Source organism: Miniopterus natalensis, chromosome 15 (genome assembly GCF_054644295.1).
Source record: "Miniopterus natalensis isolate mMinNat1 chromosome 15, mMinNat1.hap1, whole genome shotgun sequence".
NCBI classification, from domain to species: Eukaryota; Metazoa; Chordata; class Mammalia; order Chiroptera; family Miniopteridae; genus Miniopterus; species Miniopterus natalensis.
The window spans coordinates 36137683-36164195 of record NC_142095.1 but is presented as its reverse complement, the minus strand read 5'-3'; the positions used below and the strand labels follow the sequence as shown (position 1 = coordinate 36164195).

General features: G+C 52.4%; 1 protein-coding gene and 1 pseudogene across 1 annotated transcript in view; both read right to left on the bottom strand.

Annotated features, from left to right (window-relative positions):
• The window catches only part of DNAH1 (dynein axonemal heavy chain 1), a 70422-nt gene that overhangs the window by 32368 nt on the left and 11541 nt on the right, over positions 1 to 26513 (bottom strand). Inside the window, exons 8-31 of the mRNA XM_087825013.1 lie at positions 19903 to 20060; positions 18867 to 19078; positions 17932 to 18230; positions 16594 to 16744; positions 15355 to 15548; positions 15041 to 15266; positions 14160 to 14279; positions 13589 to 13671; positions 12386 to 12527; positions 11719 to 11874; positions 11125 to 11323; positions 10793 to 11046; positions 10001 to 10213; positions 8350 to 8514; positions 7256 to 7377; positions 6989 to 7094; positions 6204 to 6383; positions 5401 to 5541; positions 4668 to 4831; positions 4314 to 4427; positions 2658 to 2846; positions 2267 to 2372; positions 1473 to 1586; positions 890 to 1039 (exon numbers count right to left, since the gene is read on the bottom strand). Of these exons, the coding sequence (XP_087681139.1) occupies positions 890 to 1039; positions 1473 to 1586; positions 2267 to 2372; positions 2658 to 2846; positions 4314 to 4427; positions 4668 to 4831; positions 5401 to 5541; positions 6204 to 6383; positions 6989 to 7094; positions 7256 to 7377; positions 8350 to 8514; positions 10001 to 10213; positions 10793 to 11046; positions 11125 to 11323; positions 11719 to 11874; positions 12386 to 12527; positions 13589 to 13671; positions 14160 to 14279; positions 15041 to 15266; positions 15355 to 15548; positions 16594 to 16744; positions 17932 to 18230; positions 18867 to 19078; positions 19903 to 20060 (3958 nt within the window). The remainder of the gene's footprint in view (positions 1 to 889; positions 1040 to 1472; positions 1587 to 2266; positions 2373 to 2657; positions 2847 to 4313; positions 4428 to 4667; positions 4832 to 5400; positions 5542 to 6203; positions 6384 to 6988; positions 7095 to 7255; positions 7378 to 8349; positions 8515 to 10000; positions 10214 to 10792; positions 11047 to 11124; positions 11324 to 11718; positions 11875 to 12385; positions 12528 to 13588; positions 13672 to 14159; positions 14280 to 15040; positions 15267 to 15354; positions 15549 to 16593; positions 16745 to 17931; positions 18231 to 18866; positions 19079 to 19902; positions 20061 to 26513) is intronic.
• On the bottom strand, positions 3759 to 4192 carry LOC107534676 (prefoldin subunit 1 pseudogene; annotated as a pseudogene).

Genomic DNA, 26513 nt, shown 5'->3' with positions numbered 1-26513 from the left:
TCCACAGACCAGCACATTTCCCAGAAATCTTGGATTTGAATGAAGAGGCTGGGCTTGACTTTGGGTCACTGTCATTTGAGAAGGGCTGAGGTTATTTCCAGAACCATGTGGGAACAGTTGCTCTATTAAAGGGGAAAGCATTTTGAAAGTGGATGGTTAGATGGAAGGTGTGTGCAGGTGTTGGCACCAGGATGCTCTGTGGTGGACAGATGTTTTCCCAGTAACGGATTGCATCTTCTCTAGGCCATGGGCTTCGGTGGGCTCCACTTGGCCAAAGGAAGTATGGTTTCCCCTTAGCCACAGTGATTGGTGTTCATGTATAAGCATGCCACCCAGAGAGGTGGGAGTTGGGACTTTTTCTGGAACTATTAGGAAAGAGAAACTAAGCTGGTAGGATGTGAGCCCAGACAGAGTTGGGGTTCATCTTTACCACTGCAAAGGGGAGACTAAGAGTGGAGCTAAACAGAAAAGCTCGTCCACCAGTGCTGGTACCTGGACCAATGGTATCTATCCCTGAAACCTGGGCTTAGCATGCTGAGTAGAAGGTCCACAGCCGGGAGGCTGAGAGCTGGGAGGCTCAGGTAAGGGGCTGGCTATCCCACTCTGTCCCCATGAGACCCAGGTGCACTTGATCCAAAGCCTTGGGTTGTGTGGCTCTTGGCCTCCTAATGGTTGACCCTCCCTTGCACCTGAACCAGCTGGGATGGGCATCTGTTCCTGGCTCCTGCCCCAGCTCTCCTGGGCACTGCATAAGCCTGGCAAGTCTCTTAGTTGCTTAGGGTCTCAGTGTCCTCAGCTGAGAAATAGGGATGTAATTCCTATCTCATGGGGTTGCTGGGGGCAGACAGTGGCTCTCAGACCCTGGAAGCTGGTTGGGGCAGGGCCTCACCTGGGAGCTGAGCTGCTCAGAGGACAGCTTGAAGGTGGTTGTGATCTTCTTGGCCAGCACATTGGCTTCATTGAAACCAAAGGAGTAGAGGGAGATCTCAGCAATCATGGCGTAATCTGGAACCATCATGGCCACAGGCCGGAAGAGCGCCTGGGGTCCACAGTGCACATGTGAATAGAGAGGCAGACCTCTCTTCCCAGAGCACTACCCATTTTAAGGGCTGTCTAGTTCTCAGGAGGCCACTTCACTGCCCTCCTCCCCTGTGGATCCTCGGAGCACGCCTGCCATGACTGAGGCTTATACTTCCCTGTGGCTGGACCACTCTGCCTGTTAGAAACTGGTCTTTTGTGCTAACTTGAATTCGTACCCTGACTCCTCCCAACCCTGGGACAAGCCTGGGGCCTCCTCTCTGTGCCTGGGAATGGGCTTCAGGACCCCTGGACAGGAGTGCTGCCATGGGGAGTCACAGTCCCTAATGTCCAGCAGCTGTGTGCCTTGCATAAGTTCTTTAGCATCTCCAAGCCCAGGCCACAGGCTCCAGTGCCTCCCAGTGCCCTGGGTGGCCTTCCAGGCCTGAACTCACCTTCAGGTTATCAGGCAGCTCAGTGCGGCCAGCATATCCTGGGTTCATAGTGATAAACACTGCGCAGGATGGCACGAGTGGGATCTCAAAGCCCTCAAACATGAAGCGTTCCACCTACAGGGTGGTAGGGGTTGGCTTGCCTGCCCCTCCTCTGGATGGGTCCTCTCGTCCCCTGTTGATGCCCCCGTCCTGACTATAGTTGGTCAGCCCAGACTGGATCCCTGATCATGAGCTGGCTCCTCTCTCAGGATCTGGCCTGAGACCTCCAATCTTAGTAACTACCTGTAGCGTCCCAGGTCCTAGCTACCTGAGGTCTTCACAAATCTCCTATCTCCCACACCCAGGTCCTGACAACTGATTCTCCTCAGACCTGAGCAAGCTTAGCTCTGACTGGGACCCAGGGCCCTACTCGGGTAGGGTTGGGGCTCTTGCCAGCCTCCCAGCTCTTGTTCCCAGAAGACTTCTGGCCAATCTGAACAAGGCTACAGGAAGGACAGATGTCCTTCCTGTGGGAGGGATGCCTTCAACTACTGCAGCTTGGACTGGGAGCTACCCCCAGAGTGGGTAGGGATCTTGGGCTCCCTGACTAGCTATAACAGTCCCCAAGGAGAGCTCCAAAAGGAGGAGGGGGAAGTACTCAGTCCCCTGTGAAAGGAGAGAGGCTGGGCTCAGGCAGGCTCAGTGCCTGGCTTCTCACCCTACAGGGTGGAAAGTCACAAGAAGGCATGGGTGTGGCAGGTCTAGATGAAGTGATGAGGTGGTGACTTGGGGAAGCGGGGAGGGGGATGGCTCACCCGCTGTTGCTGCGCCTTCTGGATGGTGGTGATCTGCTGTGCCACCACAGACAGTACCTCAATATCGATGCGATTGAACTCATCGAAGCAGGCCCAAGCCCCAGAACTAAATGAGGTGAGAACATGAGTGGATATGAGTTCAGAGCCCACCTGGCACCTCCAAGGGCCCCCCGACACCACTGGGGAAGAAGTGGTCAATAGTGATCTCTATCTGCTCGGCCATGATCCCACTGCCCACCACCCCTCCCCAGTGCCCGCAGGGGCTGAGCCTTTGACTCCTGTTATCCCCTCCTGTCCCCTCCACCATCCTGTGAGGCTCCTCTTGGGCAGGGCCCCCAGGAGAGGTCAGCCTTCCTGCCCTGTCCTGTGCTGCCCTCACACCGAGCCTCACCTGGCCAGGCCCTTGAAGAACTTGCCCATGGCCATGAAGTCAAGCTGATCAGAGCAGTTGAACACAACAGTCTGGATAGCCAAGGCCTTGCCCAGGTCTTTGGTGGTCTCTGTTTTCCCTGTGCCGGCTGGGCCAGCTGGGGCACCCCCAAACTTGAGATGCAAGGCGCCGGTCAGTGTCAGATAGCACCTGCAGGAGTCAGAGGAGGTACACATGGGTCCTGCACCTTCCTTGGGATTCCCACAGACACAGGGAGAGAGAACCTCCCTCTCTCGGCCCCATGGATGAGCGGCTCTTGCGCTTCCATCCCCTCAGGACCCCAGGCGTGCTCAGGCCTGGTTGCCGGGGTCAGGACTGCAGCCCTCGCCCAGTGCTTCCCCACCCCACCCTGTGGCCCCACAGAGCCTTGCTCAGAGACCCCTGAGAAGGCTCACCTGTGGCCACACTTCCCTTAGTCAAAATCCAACTTGAAAATCTGCTACTAAAGACAGTTGGCAAGAGGAAGAAGCTGACTGCAGAAGAGAACTGTTCACTTTATAAAAGGACTTGCCCATTGTTTCTCTCAAGATCAATTCTTCTGGAAAAAACTGTAAAGCTCACACCCATTAATGTTTATTGAGCTATGAGCTTTATGTCCCAGCTCATGAAATTCTCATAACCACCCTGAGGAAGCCAGAGAGAAAACTAAGGCATAGAGGGGCTGAGTCACCTGCCCAAAGTCACTCAGCCTGTGACAGTCAGAGCTGGGTGTGGTTTTTTCTTTGCATAGATGCCTTTTATTGGTCTGACCAGCATGACTAGTAGGGGGCATGGGCAGAGCCCCCCCCAGTCTGTCATGGCTCGAATACACCCTCTCCTGGGAGTTCAGGACTCCTCCCCCAGGAGAGAGGAGTATCTCTGGCAGTGGTGGCAGGCAGAGACAGGATAAAAAATACAGGTTTGGATTTGAAAGGGGCTCAGGATAATCTCTGTTATCCTGAGGGTCACCAGACCATCCAGATAAATGTCCATCAGGGTAAAGCAGAGGCCATTTCCCCTCACAGGCCCCTTGTCCTTGCCAGGAATGGGAGGGGTCAGGAGGAAGAGCTTCCCTGAGGCCTCCTACTGTGCCCTTCATGCCGTCAGCATCTCCTGGATGTTGTCCTCAGCTTCCTTCACGCTGCGTGTGCTCCGGGTAGGATTTTTTCTGTTCCAGCTCTTTCATTTTTCCTTCTGCTATGCTCTGTCTCTCTAACAGCTGATTGTAAATTATCTCCTCGGACTGAAGAATAAAACTCCTTCCTACACTGTCAGACATGTTAGTCTCGTCTCCCAAAGTCATAATCTCCGCGTCTGTAAGATGGGCATCCTTTTTTGTCCTGTTTGGCTGTTCAGTCTGTATGTCTGTGAGCTCCACCTTGTGTTGTCAATAACTTTGGCTTGAAGCTCTTTGAAGGCCTCTTTCAACTCCAGACCCACGGGCGCAGCATTCTCGGCTCACTCCTGCACCTCCAGAGCTGGTTTTAAACCTGAAGCCCATGTTCCTAACCCTGCATGCTCTGATGGGACTGGCTGCGCCTTTTTATCCCTGCTCTTCTGGGCCAGCTAGAGCTGGAGGAAGGGACCCAGTGACCCAGTGTGGGAGGGCACGCGGGGAGTCCCACATAGGACTCTTACCTGTCGGTGAGGGGTGTGATCACCAGCCTCCCGCTGTTGCCTAGGTACTCGTAGCCATAGATGAACTCAGCATTCACGGCTCGAATGTATAGGTTGTTATTTGTCCAATAGTACCTGGTGTTGCAGAAAAATAGGTTCTCAGGCCATGGGGACCATAGGCCACCAGGAAGGGTATGTGGTTGAGGAAAGGTGGCTCTTTTGTGAATAAAGGCATCAGGTACCTCTGTCCAGCTTGTCCCAGGGCCTCAAGGTCTGGGAACAGCAATTGTTGATTGACTCTCCACCCTCCCCTGGCACTGGCCTGCAGATGCTCTACCCTGGGGATGGCTGGGCCAGGGTCCTCTGCCTCCTCACCTCAGCTGTGAGATCCACTCGAAGTCATTCACACTGACCACCTTCTCCTGGATCAGCTTGCTCACCACATCCTTGGCATGGACCTCAATGACAATTAGTGCTGAGAGCACTGCCCGCTGCATGCGGGACAGCTTCCCCCGTACCAAGGCCACCAGGTCACTGAGCTGCAGGAGTTGGGGGACACTGTCAGGCAATCATGCCAGGGGTAGGCTCTCTCTCCTTTGCACAGAGGGTGGGTTTTTGCCAGGAACAACCTCTCTCTCCTGGGGGCTTCTGATGGTCTGGGATGGGAGGGGCACAGGGGGGCATTGGTCACGTAAGAAGTCTGGCAGGGAAGTAAATAAAAGTGGAGGCATGCACATGGCATCTGCCTCCCTGTAGTGTATGATGCCTCCTGACCCTTCAATAGCCAGGAGGTGGAGCCTGGTGAGGAGCTGGAGGAAGGAGTGTAGTAAGGAGCCAGTGCATAGAGCTGGGATGGTGCAGGCGATAGCTCTCTCAGTGACCATCTGGAGAGGGCACCTGCCTGGCCTCAGAGCTATCCTCAGACCCCCAGTCCCACCCGATAGTGGCTGGTTGTGAGACACTCATTTCTGGTGTGTCTGCCCTTCTGCCCATTAGATCTAACCCAAGGCCTCTTTCAGGCTCAATATAGGAAAAGGTCCTGGAGGGACTGGGCTCTCCCAGGGTGGGGTGTGTGTAGGGAGCAGATGATGACGCCCTTGACTCCCACCTGCTGGGCAAGCTGGGGGAACAGCTGGTTACTGAGGTTGCTGGCCTCCAGGGCCTCTGCCACTTCCATAGTCCAGTAGGTCTGGCACCCAGCGATGGTCACCTGGCCAGGCCAGTTCAGAACCCACTGGGTCCTGGTCATCTGGGAAGATAACACAGGCAGGGCTGACCCAGGCAGCTGCCAGTCCCAACCCTGCACCCTTTTTTTCCTTAAGCATCATCTGTGCTTTGCCTTTTGAACTCTGGGCTCAAGTTGTTAATTCCACCTCAAAAGCAGAGAAGCCATTAAGCTCTGGAACCCTCAGGGGTGGGCAGGGTCATCACTTCCTCAGCAGAGACCTTGAAGCAGAGGGTTGGGAGCCCAGGATCAGGGACGTATAATTCTTGGTTCAAACCCTGACTCTGCCACCTGTGAATCACATGCCTTTAGGCAGAAAATATCTCTGAACTGACATTGTAGGATAAGGGTTAACTCTCAGCTCTGCTACTGACTGTGGGGCTGGGAGAGGTAATGTGGGTAAAGTCCCAGCCCAGGCCTGGCACATAGTGAGTGCTTGAAACAGAATAGTGACTGATTATTATTAGGAGCAAGTCTCATTTTCTGGAGTGTATTTTCAGATTCCTCACTGAGCAGGCCTCAAGGACCCCCTGTTCCCGGAGATCCCCTGGCTGACGGAGAGCAGCAGCAGTCAAGGCAATAGTTTGAGGATGAGGCATGCAGACAGCCCAGCTACCGTGATGGAGCAAAGAGCAAATAGAAGGACAAGGCTGGAAGGCTGTGCTGGGGTGGGAGGCATGACTCACTGTGGGGTAGGCCCTGATGGCCCTCTCAATGATGTCTCGCACACTGGTCTTCATGCTGAGTTCCACCTCCCGCAGCCAGTCCTCCACATTGTTGGACGGGTAGATGGAGAAGGACAACTGCACCTCCTCACCCTCTGCTGAGTACATGTGTGTAATTTCCAGGTCCTCCTGGAACATCAGCTGTGGGCAGGGCGAGCAAGAGTGGGGGTTGTACCAGGTGTGCCCAGAGGCTCCACCCACCACAGCCCCAGGGCTGACCTACCTGTACCCTTCACCTTCAGAAGAGAGCTCTGCCTTAGGGGTCCCCACCTGAACATCTGCTGTGCTGGCTTTCCCTGAGTGTGTATTCAGGCAGGATGGGTCTGCCTTGTCCCTAGCTCTGGCCCAGCCAGCCTACTTGGGGAAGAAGGCTAACCCTGCCTGTGAGTCCCCCTCCTGTGCTGACCTGTGCAGCCTCCCTGTAGGCAAGAATGAGGGCAAGGAGAGTCAGGAGCCTTTAGCCTCATGGGTTTCTCAACCCAGCCAGCACCTCAGTGTATTGTGGGGATGGGGCTCCCCTGAATGAGTTGAGATCCAGGGCCTCCCAGTCCTGAGCTGGGAGTTTTGCAGCTGACCTTCCTCCCACAGGCCCCAGATGCATCTCCGAGGGCCAGAAATCTCACTTGGCCCTCATTTCCTGCTATAAAAGAACTTGGGGGCTAGAGAAAAGCTGTTCTCCTTGGGAAGGAGTCCCAATGCTCCTGGCCCTGAGCCCAAGGCCCGGAGCCCCAGGCAGAGTCACCCACCCGGGCAATGTTCTCGAAGCACTTGCGCAGATGGGGCTGCACAGCAGTGGGGTCCTTTGTCTGGGATAAGATCTCAAGTAGTTCATCGTCTGATAGGAAGTAGAATCTGCCAAGGGAACAGGGGTAAGGGAGTGGGTCAGGTTCCGCCTAAGGCCCAGCTGCCTTAGTACCACTGATAGCCCTGCATGCCAGCATGGGTGGGATCCTCAATGCCCCAGCTTCACGGGCAGGCACTGAGAGAGTGGGCATGGGGAAGGTGGTGCCCACCTGGGGAAGGCCCTCCTCTTGGTCTCCAAGTACTCGCTGAGGCCCTTTTGTACCATGTCTAGCAGCTTGTTGCAATCCCGCAGGCTGTCCAGCAGCCTCTGGTCAGAGCACACATTGATCACCTGCATGGCCCGGGTCAGAGAGAAACTGGAAGTGAGCATGGTCCAACTGGGAGGCAGTAAGGTGGGCTCAAAGAGCACCCATATGGGCCAGAGACCCTCAGTGAGGCCTGGGAAGGAACAGGGGCAGGAAAATGACCCTGAACTAGGGGTTGCATCCACCACGCCTGTCAGTCCCCCACAAAAAAGTCCATGGTCGCTCTAGCTGGTCTGGCTCAGTGGTTAGAGCGTTGGCCTATGGCCTGAGCAGTCCTGGGTTTGATTCTGGCCAGGGGCACGTGCCTCCGTTGCAGGCTCGATCCCCAACCCCGGTGCTTGCGGGAGGCAGCGAATCGATGTGTCTCTCTCACATCGATGTTTCTCTTTCTCTCCCTTCTACTCTCTCTCAAAAGCAATGGGAAAAATATCCTCAGGTGAGGGAGGGGGAAAAAAAGAAGTCCATGGTAAAAAAAAATAGGGTTAAACAAAGCCAAGGGGGTTGATTTGCTGCAGGACTTTTAAAAAATGCTAATGTGGATGGCAAATTTCCACAAAGAAAATCATCAGTCCTAGCTAGTTTGGCTCAGTGGTTAGAGCATTGGCCTGTGGCCAAGGGCATGTACCATGGTTGCAGGCTCCATCCCCGACCCCAGTTGGGGCACGTGCAGGAGGCAACCAATCGATGTGTCTCTCTCACAGTGATGTTTCTCTATCTTTCTCTCCCTTTCACTCTCTCTGAAAAGCAATGCAAAAAATATCAAGTAGGGAGGAGAAAAGAAAAGAAAATCATCAACTGTTAAATCATTAACTATTGTGTTTCCGAGGGGTGTCTCTCATGATGGGAGAGCTCACCTGGGAACACAGGCCAAGACCAAGCCTTGGACTTATTCTCTGATCTTTCTTGTTCAGGGAGAAATGACAGCAGGAGCCTCCCAACAATGTGACGGGGGCCCTTGGGGGTCCCAGCTTCCCCATCCCATCCCCATGCGAGCTCGCCTCCCGGTTTTCATAGGCATTCTTCATGATCTTCCTCCAGATCCGTTCCATTGTCTGGTAGCGTTTGCTCTCCACGGGCAACTGTCGGTTGATGTCCTCAGAGCTAAAGATGGGCTCCAGGTAGAGCCAGGACCGCTGACAGTTCAGCCACTCCTCCAGCACTTCCTGGGCAAGGCATTGAACTGTCAGAGCCCAGGGTCCAAGCTGGGGGTCCTGTCCCCATGATTTCACCATACCAGAGTGCTGGGCAGAGAACTGGGCATCAGAGCCAATGTCTGTGGGGAAATTTCTAGATGGCGCTATCAGCCACAGTACTCCAAGGAACAAAGAGGTTGCGTGGATGCCTGCTCTTGAGATAAACGCCAAGTCCACCACAGGATGCCAGAGCCTCCAACAGCCGTGGACCCACCCTTCCTTAGAAGGGAACCACACCCCAACCAGCAAACCCTGAAGTAACAGAGGAAAAACCCCCAGTGCATGGAAGCCCATCCAGCCTCCTTGCCTGGCAGGACTTTGGGGTCTTTGACCCAGAATTCTCTGAGGTGTACTGGGACTTGAGCTTGAGATCTCTAAAATACTCTGAAACATTAGTTCAAGAGTGAGACATCTTCAAAACAGGCTACTTTTTTTCTAAATTCTGCCTCCAAATTCCCCTTTCAGGATTTATCTCGTTTTTTCCTATCAATGCAAACTCATTCATTCGTTCATTTGTTCATTCATTCATTCTCTTCCTCTTGAGATGTCTGTCATGGCCAGCTCTGTGCCAGGCCCATGTGGGCACCAGGAGAAGCAGAGGGGAACAGGATGTGGTCCCTGCCCTCAAGGAGCCCACAGTCCACTAAATAGCCAGGTTTGCCTCTGAATCACCACGGGCCTGGCATGAGCAATGGACTCTGTAAGAGGCACTGGCCAAGGGCTGTGATGGGAACTCCTTGCAGGCAAGTGTGCGGGAATCAGAGGGCCTCTTGAGGCTGAGCCTTGGGGATGGAAGGTAGGGATGGAAATCCAGGGGAAGGGGATAGCATGAGAAAAGGAGGGAGACCCTAGGACAATGCTGACCAGCTCACGTATCTCTGGGTTATTCAAGGAGCACACACACAGTCCACAGGGAAGGGGCTGTTAGAATCACACAGGTAGGCTTGACCCCAGGACAGTCCTCTAAGGCTCTGTAAATAGCCCCTGCCTCTGGCCTTGAAAGCTCTAAAGAGAGGCAGTCTCCAGTGCCCTGGCGACCTCACCCCAAACCAGCTCCAAATGAGACAGGAGTGGGAGAGGGCACTGAGGAACCTCAGAGCTTTGTGGTGTCCAGCCCAGAAAGTTCCAAGACGAGGTTCTAGTTGTCCCAAGCCCAGCCAGTCCTTCGGAGGTCTGCTGACAGCTTTCGTGCCCTTCCTCAGCCACAGCTTCTGACCAACAGTGGCCCACCCCCACGTCCTGAGTTGCCTTCTCTAGCAGCCAAACATCGGATATGGAGAGTCCCATTCTAGTCGCCCTCGTCTGAATGAGGGTCCTGTCAGAGAGCCAGGAGCTGTGCAAACCTGGGCAAGGCTCTCCACTGCTTCAAGCACCACCCAGACACGATAAAGGGCCACTTATGGGATGGAGGCTGCGAGGGTGAGGGAGAAATAAAGGAAGGCCACGGAGGACCCACCTGAGTCAGCTTCAACTTGTTCTCCCAGGAGCTGATGCGCTGCTCGAAGGGCTTCTTGTAGGGCGAGAAGGACATGCTCTGGGTCATGACAATGTGGTCGTCCAGCAACTGTGAGGCCTCATCTGGGCTCTTGAGGATGTAGGTCTCTGTCTCCTTGTAGGGCAGTATGTTGAACAGGATGCTTGACCACTCCTTCTCCATCTTGTCCAGTGCCTGGGGTGGGGTACAAGCCAGGCTGGGTTCTGAGAAGGGCCTGGCCCACATTCTGTCTGACCAGCACTGGGCAGGGAAGAGCAGGCTCTGCCAGGCCATAACCTTCACTTGGGTCCCTCTGGCAAACACTGCTTGTCTGGCCAAAAACCGTCCATGGGCCCTCATCTGAATCCAAAGCCAACTGGCTCTCACACATGTGCTGAATGTGTGCAACACGCATGTACATGCATATTGGGAGAGAGCTAAGGTGTTAGTTAGGAGCTCTGGTCCCTCTCATAGCCCTTATTGGCTATGTCGCCCTAGTCATTGCTGAACCTCTCTGAGCCTTAACTTACTCATCTGTTCAATGAGGGTCATGCTATCAGCTCCATCCTGGGAGAGGAAGTAACTTGAGAGGAGTAACTGAGTAATGTAACTGAGTAATAACTGGTCTTCACATACATTATTAACTCACTTAACAGAATGCACCTCAACCTCTGGGCCTGGTGAAGGATCTCAGGGATGGAGCCCAATACTGTCTTCCTCCTATGCCGTCGGGCAGGGCCTGGGAGGGGCAAGGTAAGCCCACTGGCTGCCCACCTGCTCAATGGCGTACTCCTTGCCGGCCACCTCAGCCACCTTGCTGATGCTCTCGATGTGGTCCTGTAGGTTCATCTCAAGGCAGCGGGCAAAGGTCAGGTTGGCCTTGGGCCTGACATTAATGTTGATCTCATTGGACAGCACCTCCCAGTGCCGGTTCCGCATGCCAGGGTTTCGCAGCCCCTGGATCAGCGGGATGTATGGCTTGAACTCCTCGATGCGGGCCCGGATGTCCAAGGCCACCTCCTGGCAGGCTGCCGGGCAGGGTTGGAGGGTGTGAGAAGCAGCCAGCACAGGCAGGAAGTGGGAGATGGACTGGCTTGGTCACCTACCTGGGATGTCCTTAAACTGCTTCACACACTTGTGCATGGTCTTAAAGGACTCAATGACATTCTTCTCCAGCTGCTCAGCATCGATGGCTGACAGGGGGTCATTCATCCAGCTCTCGGACCAGCGCAGCCAGTCGGAGGCTGTGGTCCAGAGGTCCAGATAGGGCTGGAACTCTTTCACCATCCTGGAGAGTTTGTCATACTGCAGGGGCAAAAGAGCCAGGGCTGCCTTGAGGTGCTCCCAAGTTTCTCCACGCTGCTCCTTCTTGGGCCAGGTCCTCTCCCCATCCTGGCTCCTGGCTGCTGTCCTTAATCCTGTCCCCGTGGACTTGGGCCTGGACTCCTTTCTTCCTGCCCCCTGCAGGCTTTGGGCTCTGAGTGGCTAAGCAACGCCTACACTGACCCTCAGGCCTCTTGCCTCATTCTAGCCAGTCTCCTTGCACTGAGGACAAGGGGTAGGTTATCTCCTCTCTGCAGCCTGCTTGGTCCTGCTCCTCCAAATGCCAGGGCCCTGCAACCTGGTAGCTGGGTTCTGATGTGGCCACAAACACCATGGGTTCTCTCCTAAACCCTGGGAGTTAGGGGTGGGAGGCCTACATTGGTGATGGGCAAGCCGAAGAGGCGTTCACGGTTGTTGTAGAGCATGGCCAGCTGCTGGCAGTCCTTCAGCTGCTTCTTGACCCTCCGCACTTCATTGGCGATCTCGTGCGCTCGAGCAGTTTCCACATGGGTGGAGAAGCCAGCTACCACCAGCTGTGGGCCAAGGAGCAAGGAGTCAGAGGCCTCTGCAGCCCTACCCGTGCCCACACACACCCAGGAAGCCCAAGATCTCTGGGCATCAGAATCTCCCAGTTCTGAGAGCACTTCCTTCTCCAAGAGTGAGCAGGTTCCTGGCCCATTACAGGCAGAAGCTGACCACCCCGTGGTAACACAGCAAAATCAGAGAAAGACCCACGCACGCCCTGAACACTGCATCTATTGCCCACTGGGCATGAAGGACACAACAGAAGAGTTGGGGCTCTTCGCTACTCTGAATTCTTCTGGAGCTTGCTGTCCAGACACCCTCCTGGCTTTTCACTTCATTGTTTTAATTTTTTTCCAATTCATTCTTTTAGACATTTGTTCATTCATCCACCAATTCCGCCATCAAACATTGGCACAGCAACTCCTGAATACAAGAATCAAGGCCCAGCCCTGCAGAAGTGTGTGTGTGTGTGTGTGTGTATTGGGAGCCAGTCCCAGCAGAGCCTCAGCCAAGCCCTACCTGCAGCCCTTCCAGCTTCTCCTGGAAGTTGTTCTGATCCATAATCTGGATTTTGTGGAACTTCTCCTCTTCTTCCAAGTGCTGCTGCCGCACCATTTCTATCTGTCCAAGGATCTTAGCAGGCCAGTTGTTGGCAGCCCATCTGGATGGGGTAGGGGTGGGGATTGGGGAGGATGTCACAGCTGAAATCATGGGGTGGGCAGGGTAGGCAGGGACACCCATGGTAAAGGGGAAAACAGGGGTTCCAGGTGGCAGCTGAAGGCAGTCAGGGTTGGACAAGTGGGAAGCAGAAGAGAGCCGGGAGGCAGCCACTTTGCAGGGTTTGGGTCTGCCTGGCGGAGGAAGCAGTCCCTACCCTGAGATTGTGGTCTGGGACCTGCGGTCAGCATCCAGGGAGATGCAGATCCAATGTGCCCAGAGCAGTGACAGGGCAAGTGTGGGGGATAGTGTTGGAAATAAGAGGAGTGATGCTGAGGCAAAGTGACTGATCTCTAGCCTGCATTTCCTTGGTGACAAACCGGGGCCACCAGGCCAGCTTCCTTCATGTCAGACCAATTCTCTTTGCCTGGCAGACATGGGGCCCTGTGGGATTCAGGGATTCTGCCTGCAGCTGGCCTGGAGATGTCAAACCTGGGGAAGGCCCACTATGAGCACCAGGATGCCCTATAAAGTTAGAGTCTTGAAGCTCCTGGGCAGGAGAGAGTGCCAATCTCTCCTGTCCCTGAGGTCCTGGAGGTATCACCAGTCTGTGAGGCAGGGTGGGCAAGGGGTCTCTGGTGGCCTCAGTAAGGCAGTTCCAACCTGAGGTCATTTCCCATGAGCTGGGTGGGGACAAGTGCTCCTCCCCAGGGACCGCCCAGCAGGCTGAGTTTGCCTTCTTTTCCGAAGGACCCCAAAGGGCTCCAACCATAAACAAAGGGCCCGGCTGATGATAGAATAGAGAATGGAGACAGGGTTGGGGGCAGGGTCCCTAGGCTGAGAGGCTCAAATGATTTCCTTCTGACCCATTGGCCACCTGACCCTGGCCCTGGTCCCAGACCATGTGGATCCATGGCCTCTGGCATCTTGGCAGGGCATTTCTGGTGTGACTGCACAGCCGTGGCCACAAGGATATTCAAAAGCCCCTGCAGCTCGGCACCTCTTCCCCTACCTCCTGCTGTCCGCCACCCACCCAGGGAGGGTGGGATCCAAACTCCCACTCACTTGTCATTGAAGTCATCTGTGGTGAGGCTGTAATGGAATTCGTCCATGACCTGGTAGTCATCCATGACCTTCACAATCCTCTCCTGCAGGGACAGCCGGTGATGAAAATGCATGTGTGCCCGGGTGTGTGGGTGTGTGACTGGGTTCCCCAAGGTGAATGGGTGCTAGGGAGAGGCTGCTTTATTCCAGGAGGGGAGGCCTGGGGTGGGGGAGGAGGTGCGAGGTGCAAGGCCAGCACTGGGTTCAGAGCTCCAAGGGCCATGGCCACCACATCTCCAACCTTCAGCCCCTGACCCATATCTTCCACCTTCCTGGCCTCTCAGACAGCACAGCTCTGAACCTCCACCATGCATAGGGCCTCATAGCTCCCTGGAGCCCCACCTGTCCTCTGTATGTACCTCACCTCTGGCATCCTGGTTCCTGATCTCCCAGCCCCTTCCTTCAGAGCTGAACAATGGCCCATGACTCTAGTTCCCCTGTTCCGGATGTGCCCACCTGACCTCTAGCCCACCAGGATCCTGGACACCAGTACCCCCACCCCCGCTCCCCGGCTCCCATGTGTGCACCTCACCTCCAGCCCCACCAGCTTTTCAGGGATGCTTTTCATCCACTCACGAAGCTCAGCCAGCTCCTCTATGCTGTTGGGCTTCTCATAGATCTTGCGGCTGATACTGCGAAACTCCTCACAGATCTGGCGGTGGGAGGAGGGCATTAGCAGGGCCCTTGCCTTCCCCGGGGCCTGCTCCCCCTTTCTGGTCCCCAGTGTTTCCAGACAGGTAATTGCCCCCACCCCACCACATTCTGCAGCAGGCTCATTGGGGAGCTGAGGCCTTGCGGTGGGGCAAGGGAGTCACCCAGCAACTTCACTTGCCCAGCCTCCTGCGCCAAGCCAACATACACACACATACATGGGACTTCTTAGGCCTGCACTTGCACACCCTCAGCTCTGTGAAATGATCCATCTCAGGGTGCCCTTCATGGGGAGCTCCCAGTTCTCTACAAGTTAGCAGCATCCCTCCCTGGGGCCCTCCATATTGCACAGCTCTCTGCAGACAGGTAGGGTCAAGGCAGGATGACTTCCAGGTCCTTCCACTGGCCTAGTATCTACAGGCATCACTGACTCTGTCTGGGGACATCTTTTTTGTTTTTTTTAAAATATGTTCTTACTGATTTGAGAGAGAGAGAAAGGGAGGAGAGAGAGAAACATTGCTGAGAAACATCCTCATGGATCCGCTGCCTTCTGCAAACCCCCTCCTGGGGATTGAGCTGCAACCTGGGCATGTGCCCCAACTGGGAATCGAACTGGTGACCTCTCAGTGCATGGGTCAATGCTCAACCACTGAGCCACACCGGCCGGACCTGCCTGGGGACATCTTGCTAGTGGGAGTTCACCATGGAAGCAAGGGTACACGCACTGCTGCAGTCACTGGGGCTGAGCTGGGGGGCACTTACGCTGTCCACCTCCTTGTGCAGAGTCTTGGCCAGGATGTCCAGCATGGAAGTGGCCAGGGCTTTGCGCTTCTTGGACAGGCTCTGCTTGACATTGTCGACGTTGATGTAGAAGGGCCCAATGACAATGCTGCTGGGCAGCGAGCTGTCCAGGATCTCTTTCTCCTGTAGGTGGGTGAGCACCACCTCCCGCACCTCCTCAGCTGATGGGCACTGCTCCTGGTAGGCCCTATGGACAGTGGGCACACAGGGATAGAGGGTGGTGAGAGTGTGGATGGGGGTCACACAGACACACAGACACACTCAGACACACGCACTTGAGGAATGTGGAGATGTCATGGTTGTTCAGCTCCAGGTACTTCCTGTACTCTTTGGCGTAGGCCTGCAATGGGATCATGGCCTTGCGCACAGCATTGGCGATGGTGGCCCTCAGCTCCTCCACCAGGGGCTCGTGAAGCCCCACTGACTCCAGCAGGGGGTTACCGCTGATGAAGATGTCTTCCATCACCAGCTGTGGAGTGGGGGGCAGAACTGGATGAGTCAGGAGGCGGGTGGGCAGAGGAGTTGGAAATGTGACCCAAAGACTGAGTGGGCAGCAGTGTGGCCAAGCACAGAGAGCATGGTGGGGGTGAGGGCAGGGTTAGGGCTGTGGACAAATACAAGGCCGGAAGCCCCATGGGGTCCACCAAGGGGCACCGGCTTTCTCTGTCTGACTCAGCCCATTGCCAAGGTAAGGAACAGATGGGACAACCAGGTCACTGATGGCTCTGGCCAGCAAGGAAGACAAGAGGAGACCAGAGTTACAGAGGCTGTTGGACCAAGGGCTTGGGCTCTGCCCAGATCTGGCAGTGAAATGGGGACTTTTAGAGAGAGAGGAAAGGAGAGAAACATCAACATGGACTGGCCGCCTCCTGCACGCCCCCTGCTGGGGTGTGGAGGGTGATCTGTGTTCACATCTTAGTTGAAGACGGAGGTCAGGAGCTGGATGGGACCAAGAGGGTGGGATCTGGGTCAGACATGGCTGTGGCAGGAGTGGACAAGTGAGCCTAGGTGGCATCACAGGTCTGACAGCAGCTATGTGACCTTAGGCTAAACATCTCTGAGTCTCACAACAAAATGTGGATGTTGATGGTTTCCAGTTCAACTTACAGTGAGGATGAAATGAGCTACTCAAGAATCTGCCCAGCGGGCACGGCTCAGCGGCTGAGCATTGACCTAGGATCCCGGAGATTTCGGTTCAATTCCCAGTCAGGGCACATGCCCAGGTTTCGGGCTTGAACCCCAGTAGGGGGCATGCAGGAAGCAGCTGGCTAACGATGACTCTCTCATCACTGATGTTTCTCTCTCTCTCCCCCTCTCCCTTCCTTTCTCTGAAATCAATAAAGATATTTTTTAAAAAAAGAAGAATAAGAATTATTAAAGGGCTGAGCACACTGCAGCCAGGTGGGAGGCCCATGATAAAGCTGAACTGCTCTAATACTCAGGGCAGCACCCTGGGGCTACGGTGGCCACTAGCAGCCAGAGCAGCAGGTGTCCGGGCCTTGAGTTGTGGGTACCTTCTCCAGCTGGGGCACTGCGTGGGTGGCTAGGATGCCCTTGTCGAAGAGGTTGAGCAAAGCTGTCTCGAACTGCTCCAGCGGTGTGCTGTAGTGCACCCCTGAGCTGTCCAGCACCAGGTCCACAATGAACAGAGGATTCTTCCGGGGCCTGTGGGGCAATGGCCAGGCTGACCATGGGCAGGGGCCTGAGGAGGCCTGTGTGCAACAGGCCCAGTCCTCTGCCACCACGATGGCTTTTGAGCTCTTCATGCATGAGACTTGCCTCCTCCCTCCTCCCTGAAACCTCCAAGTTACCAGAGAGACCCAGACCAGCTGAACAGGCTCGCCTGTTCCTGCCATTTGCCCAGAGTTCCATGGGCAGCAGGGAGAGGGAGGGCCCTCCATGTAGTCTTGAGGTCATCAGGACAGGTTGGCCACACCCTGGGCACTTATGGCTCTCACTCTCCCTGGGAACCCACTATCCTTGGCTTCAGACACTCACTACATGACAAGAACTATCAAACCTGGATACTAGCTGGGCCTCCCCTCCGCACTCTGGGTTGCCACCCACCCACGCACCCACTTGGACCTCTAATGGCATCTCAAACATCCTGTGCCCCCTGACCCCTGCCACCTCCCCCAGGCTTGGTCCTAGGGGTGGACCCCAGAGTCAGCCTTATCCCCTCCCCTCCCCTCCCCTCCCCTCCCCTCCCCTCCCCTCCCCTCCCCTCCCCTCCCCTCCCCTCCCCTCCCCTCCTCCCCACACACGTTCTCCTGCAGCCAGGCCCCACAGCACTGCTACGTAGGCACTGCCCCATACCTGTCCCACCAAGTCCCAGCCCTGTCACCCCTTGTATAGACAATGGCAGAAGCCTTGGTCTGACTTCTCTTCTGTCTCACTTGACCCCACAAATCCAGAGCATCATTTTGGAATGTAAATTAGATCATTTCTCCCCTCTGATAGCTGCTGACCTAGAATAAATCCAGCCCCGACCATGACTCCAAGATGCTCTGCATGGTCTGGCCTTGTCCCTGCCACCTCACCCATGTCACCTGACCAGCCTTCCCTGACCTCCCCACTCCAGCCACAGCTGCTGGACTCTCCTTCCTTGACTGCCCCAAGTTCTTTCTCCTTCCTGCTTCTGCATGTGTTGGTCCCTCCACCTATCCCCCATCTCCTCACAGGAAAAATGCAAGCCGTGGGACATTCCGGGGGGAACCAAGATCTCCCTGATGTCCAGGACCTGGCAGTGATGGGCACCCTGACCCTGGCCTCCCTGGCCCCCCACCTTGCACCACCCTAGCCACTGGGTCATGGCAAGGTGTCAGCAGGTGCCTCAGCCCGGCGGGCCCCACCTGTAGGGGCTGTTTATGAAATCTCCGCCCCACACCATGTCATCAGTGCAGTCGAGCACACTGCAGCAGGCATCAGAGATGAACTGCGAGAAGCTGGCCAGCGAGTCCTGCACCAGGAAGCGCAGCGTGTCCTGCAGCATGTACTTGATCAGCTCCATCAGCTTGCGCAGCTTTGACATGAGGTACACCTCCCAGTTGGTCTCATAGAGGTTGTACCAGCCCTTGCTCATGTCCCGCAGGCTGCTGCGCATGGCCACCTTGAGCGTGCTGATCCAGCTGTCCTTGAGGAACATCTGCACCTGGAGTGGCCACAGGTGGCATCATGTGGCCACCCCAGGGAACTGCTGCCCAAAGCTGCCATGCTGAAGGACCCTAGGCCCCAGGGTGCTCGGGTGGCCTCAGGAAGATGACTACAGAGGGATCTCCCCCAACCCCAACTTAATGACAGTGCCTGCCAACCAACGCCCTCCTGTGACCTGGGGAACCAGGACTGCTCTGGGGAAAGGAGGAAGAGAGGGGAAACAAAACAAGGCTTTCCTTCTAGCCAAGGGAGAGAGACAGAGAGAGGTACCAGGAGAGAGGCAGAGAGAGAGGGAGCCTTTCTCCTCAGTCACCTGGCAGCTGTTTTGCAGGAGGCTGAACCCCTTCTCTCTTGTACCCAATCCTCAGGTAGACACAAGGGTGCATAGGGTTCCTGTTTCTGCTTCAGAGGCCACCAGGGTCGGGATGGGAAGTGACTGGCTCTCCTTTTCTCTCCAAGGTGAGCCACCCCCCTTGGCACCCACCCCAGCCTTCCAGAAGTGTAGGAAGAGGTGAGGCCTGGTTTTAAGGAGAGCAGGGACTCACATCTCACCCCGGGAGCCCCTGGCCTGCCCCTATTAGCTCCAAGGCTCTGGTCTGCATGCTGCCACCTTGTGCCCTGGGTGCCTACACACCTGGGAGAAAGTCTGTGACTGGATCTGCTCGAACTCTTCCAGGCGGCTGTACTTAGAGAGGGTCGAGTGGAACAGGGACATGGTGGTCACCTTGTTGCACTCGGCCCGCACCTTGCTGAGGGCTGTGATGACCTCCGGCCGTGTGAGCAGGGACACAAAGGTGAAGTCTGCCTTCTGCTCCCGGAAAGGGTACTTGGGGACACTCACCAGCCCTGTGGGGTTGGGGGCCAAGGGCCAGTGTCATATGGGCCTAGGACACACCCTGGGTCAGGACAGATCTAGAGGGACACAGCTCCTGTCTCCTCCCAGGAAGAGGCACACATGTCCCCAGGATCCCTCTCTTTCCACGGCCTGTCAGAGCAGCCCGAAGGCCCTGCAGTGAGGTGTCTACTCTGGGGTGCGTAAGTAAATTTCCTCCAGGCGCCTTTGTGTCACAGACCCCGTTGAAATGGGTGAGTGAGAACTTCAACCCCTCTCCTCATCCACTCTTGCCCACTCTGCACACCACCCCTGATGCCCATCTGGCGCCTGCCCAGGGTACCAAGAAAAGATGTGGGTACCAGGGCCCTTGGAATGCCCACTGTCCATGCCTGACCCAGCTTTCCTGAGTCCAGGAAAATTAGCAGGGATTAGGGAGCTCAAAGCAAGGAGGGCTTGGGGGGACCTGGTGTCCTACTCTGTGGCTCAGTCTGCCACCTGTCCAATGGAGCCGCAGCAATGTCAACCTACTCTTGCTGTTGGAGGAAGAAAGGGCCCCATGTCCCTGGGTCAGCTAATCAGCGCCCTTTACATCCACTTCTGAGCAGCTGTTTTCCTAGTACGTGTTTACCTTGCTACTTCTGTACTATGCAGACTACTGTTTTTAAAGAGCCTTCACCCACTGCCCCCAGCCCTCCAGGCAGTTAGGAAAAGGTGGGGCATGAATGCTGGGGACAGGATCCATGCGGTGAGTGCTGGGTTTATAGGAGACGGCGGGGGGAGGGGGGATCTCTGGCTGGCTGGGCAGCCCTAGGGCCACCTTCGCCACCACCCTCACCATACTGAGGCACTGTCTCCTCCTCCTTCTGGGGCAGGGTCACGTAGGAGAACGTGTCAGGCTTGGAGGCGACAATCTGGTCAAAGTTGATCTTGTTCATGCTGCGCTCATAGTCCAGGTTCACTTCTCTGGACAGGTTGCTGAGGTGCTCCAGAACCCTGTCCATGTGGAACAGAGAAATGGGAATCAGGGAGCTCCACACACCCTGTCACCCTGACACTGGGGCCCGGACTCCGCTCGGGCATGGGCCTAGGGATACGCCTCCCATCTGGACCCTGGCCACCGACCTCCATCACCCTTGTCAGCTGCATCTTTCATGCCACCTCCACCCTCACATCAGTCCCTGACTCTGCCCATTTTGCTTCTCACTTCTCATTGTCACCTAGTGCAGGCCACCCTCCCTGCCTGGTCCCCTCATTCTCACCCCTCACTCTCACCTCATTCCAATCTACTCCCCACAGAACTTGAATCTGATCACATCCCTTTCTTGCTTAAAATCCAACCCTGGGTCCCCTGGATCCTAGGGTAAGGCCAAACCTCTTCCTGGAACCCAAGAGACCCGCTAGCTGGCTCTGCCCCCCTTCCTCTCAGGATACTTTTCCTGTTCTCACCTGGTCCAGCCACAGGCAGTGCCTCTGAGTTCCTGGAGGCACCGGGCTCTTGAGCACCTCAGAGTTTCTGCACACACTGTTCCCTCTGGCAGCCACACCTGAGTGACCCAGCCCCAACTCTGCCTGACCAAACTCACTCATCCCTTGGGGTTTCTGTCCCAGGCATATATGCTCTCTTTCTGGATAAGGGTAGGCCCCATTTATGCTCCCAAAGTGTTTCCTTTGTCTTGACACTCCTGGTCCCCTCTGGTCAGTGAACACAGGATGAGGGACAGTGTGTGCATGGGCAGTGTCTAGTTCATGGTCATTTCTGCAGAACAGGGCCTGGTATTCAAAGGGTTCTCAGTATGCAAGTGTTGAGTGCACTATGAAGAAATGAATGAAAGCATGCCCATGGCTCAGAGCCCCATGTGACAAGCAGTGAAGGCTCTGGCAGGAGGTGGCCCGTGACATCCAGGAGCCCTCCTCTTGTCCAGGGACACCCTTCATCCAGTCCGTGGCCTGCAGCTCTCCTGTGCTTCTCTGCTTCCCAGCCCAGCAGGCTCAGCTCAAGTGCTGATTCCTCCAATGATCAATAATTGAGGCCAACATATAAAGTCAAGCCCCCTTGTCCTGTCTCCCTCAGGATAAATTCTGTGGTGTCATTCACGCTTCAGAGTCCCCCACAGGATCAGAGGCTAGACTTCCCCTAAATCCACAGCTTTGCCTAGTTGCTTCCTCTATAATATCCTGCATCCTTCTCTCCCTTACAGATTTCTCCTGAGAGGACTTCATCAATAAATCAATCACTGCCCTGGCCGGTTTGGCTCAGTAGTCAGAGTGTCAGCCCACAGATGGAAGGGTCGCAGGTACAATTCCCAGTCAAGGGCATGTAACTCAGTTGCAGGTTTGCTCCCCAGTCCCAGTTGGGGCGACTGCGGGACACAACCAATTGATGTGGCTCTCTCACACTGATGTTTCTCTCTCCCCGCCCCTTCCTCCCTTCTGCTCTCTCTGAAAAGCAATGGAAAAAATATCCTCATGTGAGGATTAACAAAAAATAGATAAATAAAAATCAATCAATCACTTATACAAGACTCCCCAAATCATACTTAGCTTTTAGGGAATCTAACCTATGGCAGCACTTAATGGACCCTGAACCTGTGCTTCTGTCCTGCCTGAAGATGAAGCCAGCGTACACTGGAGACACACTGAGCCCCACATCCTGAGCCCGAGGCGCCCTGCATCAGATTCTTCTTGTTACAGGTGAAGTGGTGTATATTTCCCTGATGTCCAAGCCAGTATGAGCCCAGCATCTTTGTTATGTACAGTTGAAAATACTCTAACTAACCTAAAACTGAAGAAATGGAATTCTGGGCAACCCAGGTAGTTGAATTGGCTACATCAACTCAACTCTCCCGGCACACTCTCAAAAATAAATAAATACATAAATACATACGTGAATACATACAAAGAAAAAAAACACCAAGCATAAAGAACGACTTTAGCATAACTAGGATAGACAGAATGTTCAAACCTCACACTATCTTTAAGCAGAAAAATAAACATCAAGTCCCAGTGAGCTGGCGCTCACACTCACGGAACAAGGGCGGGCGGAGAGACACTGGGCAGGGGGAGCAGCGGTAGCCCTGAGCCTGGGCTAAGTCCTGCCGGGAAGAGCACGTCCATCCCACCTGCAGAAACACTGAACAAGAGCCCTGGCCGATGACGGCACTTCCCACAAGGAGCAAAACGGATGTGCGTGCCTTCCAAGTAGCTTCTTTAAGGGGGAGGGTAACGAGAAAGAGGAGTCATTTGGAGATTGGAAGGTGGCTGGAAAAAAGAGTAAAAGTGAAAATCAGAGTCCTAAAGGTAAGAGGAAACAAAACCTTAGAGGACACACAGTTGCTCTTCCCAACACACACACACACACACACACACACACACACACACACACACAGCCATCCATTTGAAAAAAGAAAGCTCGTTTGTTACACTAACAGAGGAGGGCACCCTTGAACTAGGAGTCTTGTAAAACATCCCAAATCCATGAAATGAATGGGCAAAAGTAAATTACATTTATATAAAGCTACTGTAAGAAAAAGAGAGAGAACTCCTTCACTGATAGGACGTCTCATCCAAACCTCAAAAGAGAAACAAAGACAAAGCAGGAGGAAACGAACACAACACTTGAAACTGAATGAAACATCTTCAAGCAAGCCACTGGGCATATGAGAAAAACACCCTGAGTCAGAGATTCAAAAATAAAACACAGAAATGGGGAAATAGAAAGAAAAAGATATTTGATTGAACTCAGAAAAGAAATGGAAGAAACAAAACTTTCTCAGGAAAGAAGGCTAGATTATGAGGTGTCCAAGGAATAGTAGAGTCAAATAAAAAAATGTAATAAAGTACATTGAAGAAAGACAGGACTATAACCAAGGAAATAAACATGATAAAAAGAACTAAAAAGGATCAGAAAGTGGATTAATTAGAAACTGGCAAAGAAGCAGCAAGATAGATAGAATCTCTGATGAAGAAAAACAAAACGATGGAACAGAACTAATTTAAAACTGTAATTCAGGGGAAGGGGCGTGCGGCGGGCAGGCAGCTGGAGCGCTGGGGGCTGCTGAGCGCCCATCCACACGTACCAGCAGACCTTGTCAAACTAGCCCCATCTTCCTAGGTTCTTCACATGGACTACCCACCCCCATCCTGAACCACCCCTCTGTTTCTCCATTCTTCACAAATGTATCCATATGTTGTCTAAAAGGTATAACCACTTCCTGCTCTGGAAGACCCCCCCCACTATAAGGCAAAAGAAACTTCCAGAAAGAAAAGAATATCTGAATCTCTGTATTTAAAAGGCCCATTGTGCACTTCGGAAAACTGACCCAGAATCATCAACTCTGAGGCATACTCTAGTAAAATAATTGGGCTTTAAAGATTAAAAAAATCCTCGAGGGCTCCAAGCAAAAAAAAATCAAAGCATTTACAAGGGACAGAGCATTGGATTGGTATCAGGCTTTTCAAAAGCAACATACAAAGCAAGGCAAGCATTTAAAAAACAACACTCTGGGAGCACCCTTCTAGTTGCTAGATGGGATGCTGCTTGATTCATGAATCACCTAATAAAGCAAATTAGATCTTAAGAAAAAGAAACAAAAAACCTCTAGGAATAAAAGTGTGAACCAAGAATTTTATATCCAGTCAGGTTGTCCTTCAAGTTTTAAACATGCAAGAACTCTAGGAATGCTATGCCCTTTATGAGAAATATACAAGAAGAAGAGTTTCACCCAACCAAGAGATTGATGGGGTTCCAGACACATTATCCCCAAATATGGCACCTTGGCATACTGAATGTTTAAACTGAGGAATTTGAGAAACAACAGGTGCAAGAAGGACCCTCTGACCTTCTCCTGAAGAAGGTCATAAGGCCCTCTATAGAAAGCATAGAGGTGCTCTCCCTATACTTGGAGGAAAGGGACATCCTTAGCTCTAGGGTAGAGCAATGCCAAGAGGAATCTGAAGGAACAGGCCTTGCTAAGTTTCACCCAGTTTGCTACCCTTAGCTCATAGCCTTTTGTCCCATCACATCTTCCCATGGCTTTCCACTTCTCACCAAGCCTGGCATAAAAATGCTCAGGCTTAACCTCTTCAGGTCTTCATTTCCTTATGAAGGGTACTAGTCAACTGAAACATATTCAATACGTTTGTATGCTTTTCTCTTGCTAATCTGTCCTTTACTACAGAACCCCAGCTGGGAACCTAGAAGGGTATGAAGAAAAAGGACTTTCTTCCTCCCCTACAAAATGATAGGGGAAACTTCAGGAAAAAAAGATGAATATACTTAACGTATTTCATTGTAGATTTCAGACTAGAAAAAGATAGAGATGAGGGTGAAAAAATATCACGTTAAAATATTAAATAGAAAAAAGCAACTGAAAATGGGAAGAGACAGGACTGAGGAAAGAAGAACACCATCGAGGAGTGTTGCAAAGGAAGTAGAAGGGAGTTAGAGGATGGCATTAAAACTGACAAAATAGATATTAAAAGGTTAAATAGGAAAGCAGGGGATTATGGTCATTATAAAGGGGGTAAGTACGAAAGAATCCACTAATGAAGGTACAAACCTTCCTAAATACCAAAATAAAATTAAAAAGGAGAAAAACAAAGAAAACGCATCATGTACAGAAGCACAGCACTGTATTATAATACTCGTAATAACTATGAGATGAAACAATATGACAAAATTGAGCTCAGACACATCAGCTCTGTCACTTATTACGAGAAAAAGATTCTTAACTTGGTTGACAAAGACCCAGTATGGTGATAACAAGAGACGTATCTAAAACAAACTAATTTCGAAAGGCTAAAATGAGAGGGATGGGCAAAGGTCCACCAGAAAGATGGAAACAACAGAAAAACCAGGTTATAATTCTGATATCAAACAAAGTAAAATTCAAGTAAAAAGCATTGGACCTGATCAAGGATACTTTTTAATGCTAAAAGCTCCAATTCATAATGAGATAACACACTACTCTCAGTGAACAAAAGTGAGGATACAGAAGATGTAAACAACATATATATGTGTGTGTGCGTGTATATATATATATACATAAAACTTTTATGCCCTAATAATAGAAATATGCCTCTTCCCAAGTACAAATGGAATATTCACAAAAATTGATTATATATTAGGTTATAAAGAAAACATCAGCAAGTTTTATACAGTAGAAATATTACAAATAACACTCTCTGATCTCAATGCAATAAAAATAGAAAATGTTTTAAAACTTACTGAATGCCTTCTATATGCCAGGCACTATTCTTTTTTTTTTTTTTCAAAAAAAGTATGTTTTTACTGATTTTAGATAGAGAGGGAGGGAGAAGAAAGAGATAGAAACATAGATGAGAGAGAAACAGTGATGGGCTGCCTCCTGCACTCCCTCCACTGGGGACCAAGCCCACAACCTGGCATGTGCGCTGACCAGGAATCAAACCGGCTACCTCTCGGTGCATGGGTCAGTGTTCAACCACTGAGCCATACAGGCTTGGCAAAACCAGACATTGTTAAGAAAAAATTTTAACAATACCTTTCCACAGAAAAAATTTAAAACTTTATATTAAACAACTCTTTAATAAAATGGGAAATACAAACCAAATTTTTGGAATAAAAAAATGAAATACTACATATAAGAACTGTGGACTATTTTTAAAGCAGTTATTAGAGGCAAGTTGATAGCTTTAAATACATTTATCAGTAAGAATGTAAATAACTGGCCCGGCCGGGCGTGGCTCAGTGGTTAAGCGGCAACCTAGGATCCAGGCGATCACGGTTCGATTCCCGGTCAGGGCACATGCCCGGGTTGCAGGCTGCAGCGGATCAATGACTCTCTCATCATTGATGTTTCTATCTCTCTCTCTCCCTCTTCTTCCCTCTCTCTGAAATCAATAAAGATATACTAAAAAAAAAAAAAAGAATGTAAATAACTGAATTAAATTCCTACCATGCATACACACACACACTCCCAAATTATCAACATAACAAAACATAAGCCAAAGAAGGCACAAGAAGAAAATAAAGTAAAAGTAGAAATTAATGAGGTAGATATAGAAAGCAGCACACCACATTAATGTCTAAATTCTATATTTTTTAATTTAACAAGCCAAACAAATCACCAAATAAGTTAATAAAGAACAAAAGGGGGCCCTGGCAGTAGCTTGGTTGGTTAGAGCATCATCTCCATATGCCAAAGTTGCACATTTGATCCCTGGTCAAGGCAGGTATAAGAGTCAATCAATGACCAATAAATTGATGTTTCTCTCTTTCTTCCTTACTCTCTCTCTCTTAAATCAATAAAAAAGGGGGGGAGGAGAGAATATAACTACAAAATAAGAAGTAAAAAGGGGAAGTCAACATTGAAACAGAAGAAATTTTTTTTTTTTATCATATTGTAAAATTCTACACAAATGTACTTAAAAACCTAAATAACATGGATAATTTTCCAGAGAAACAAA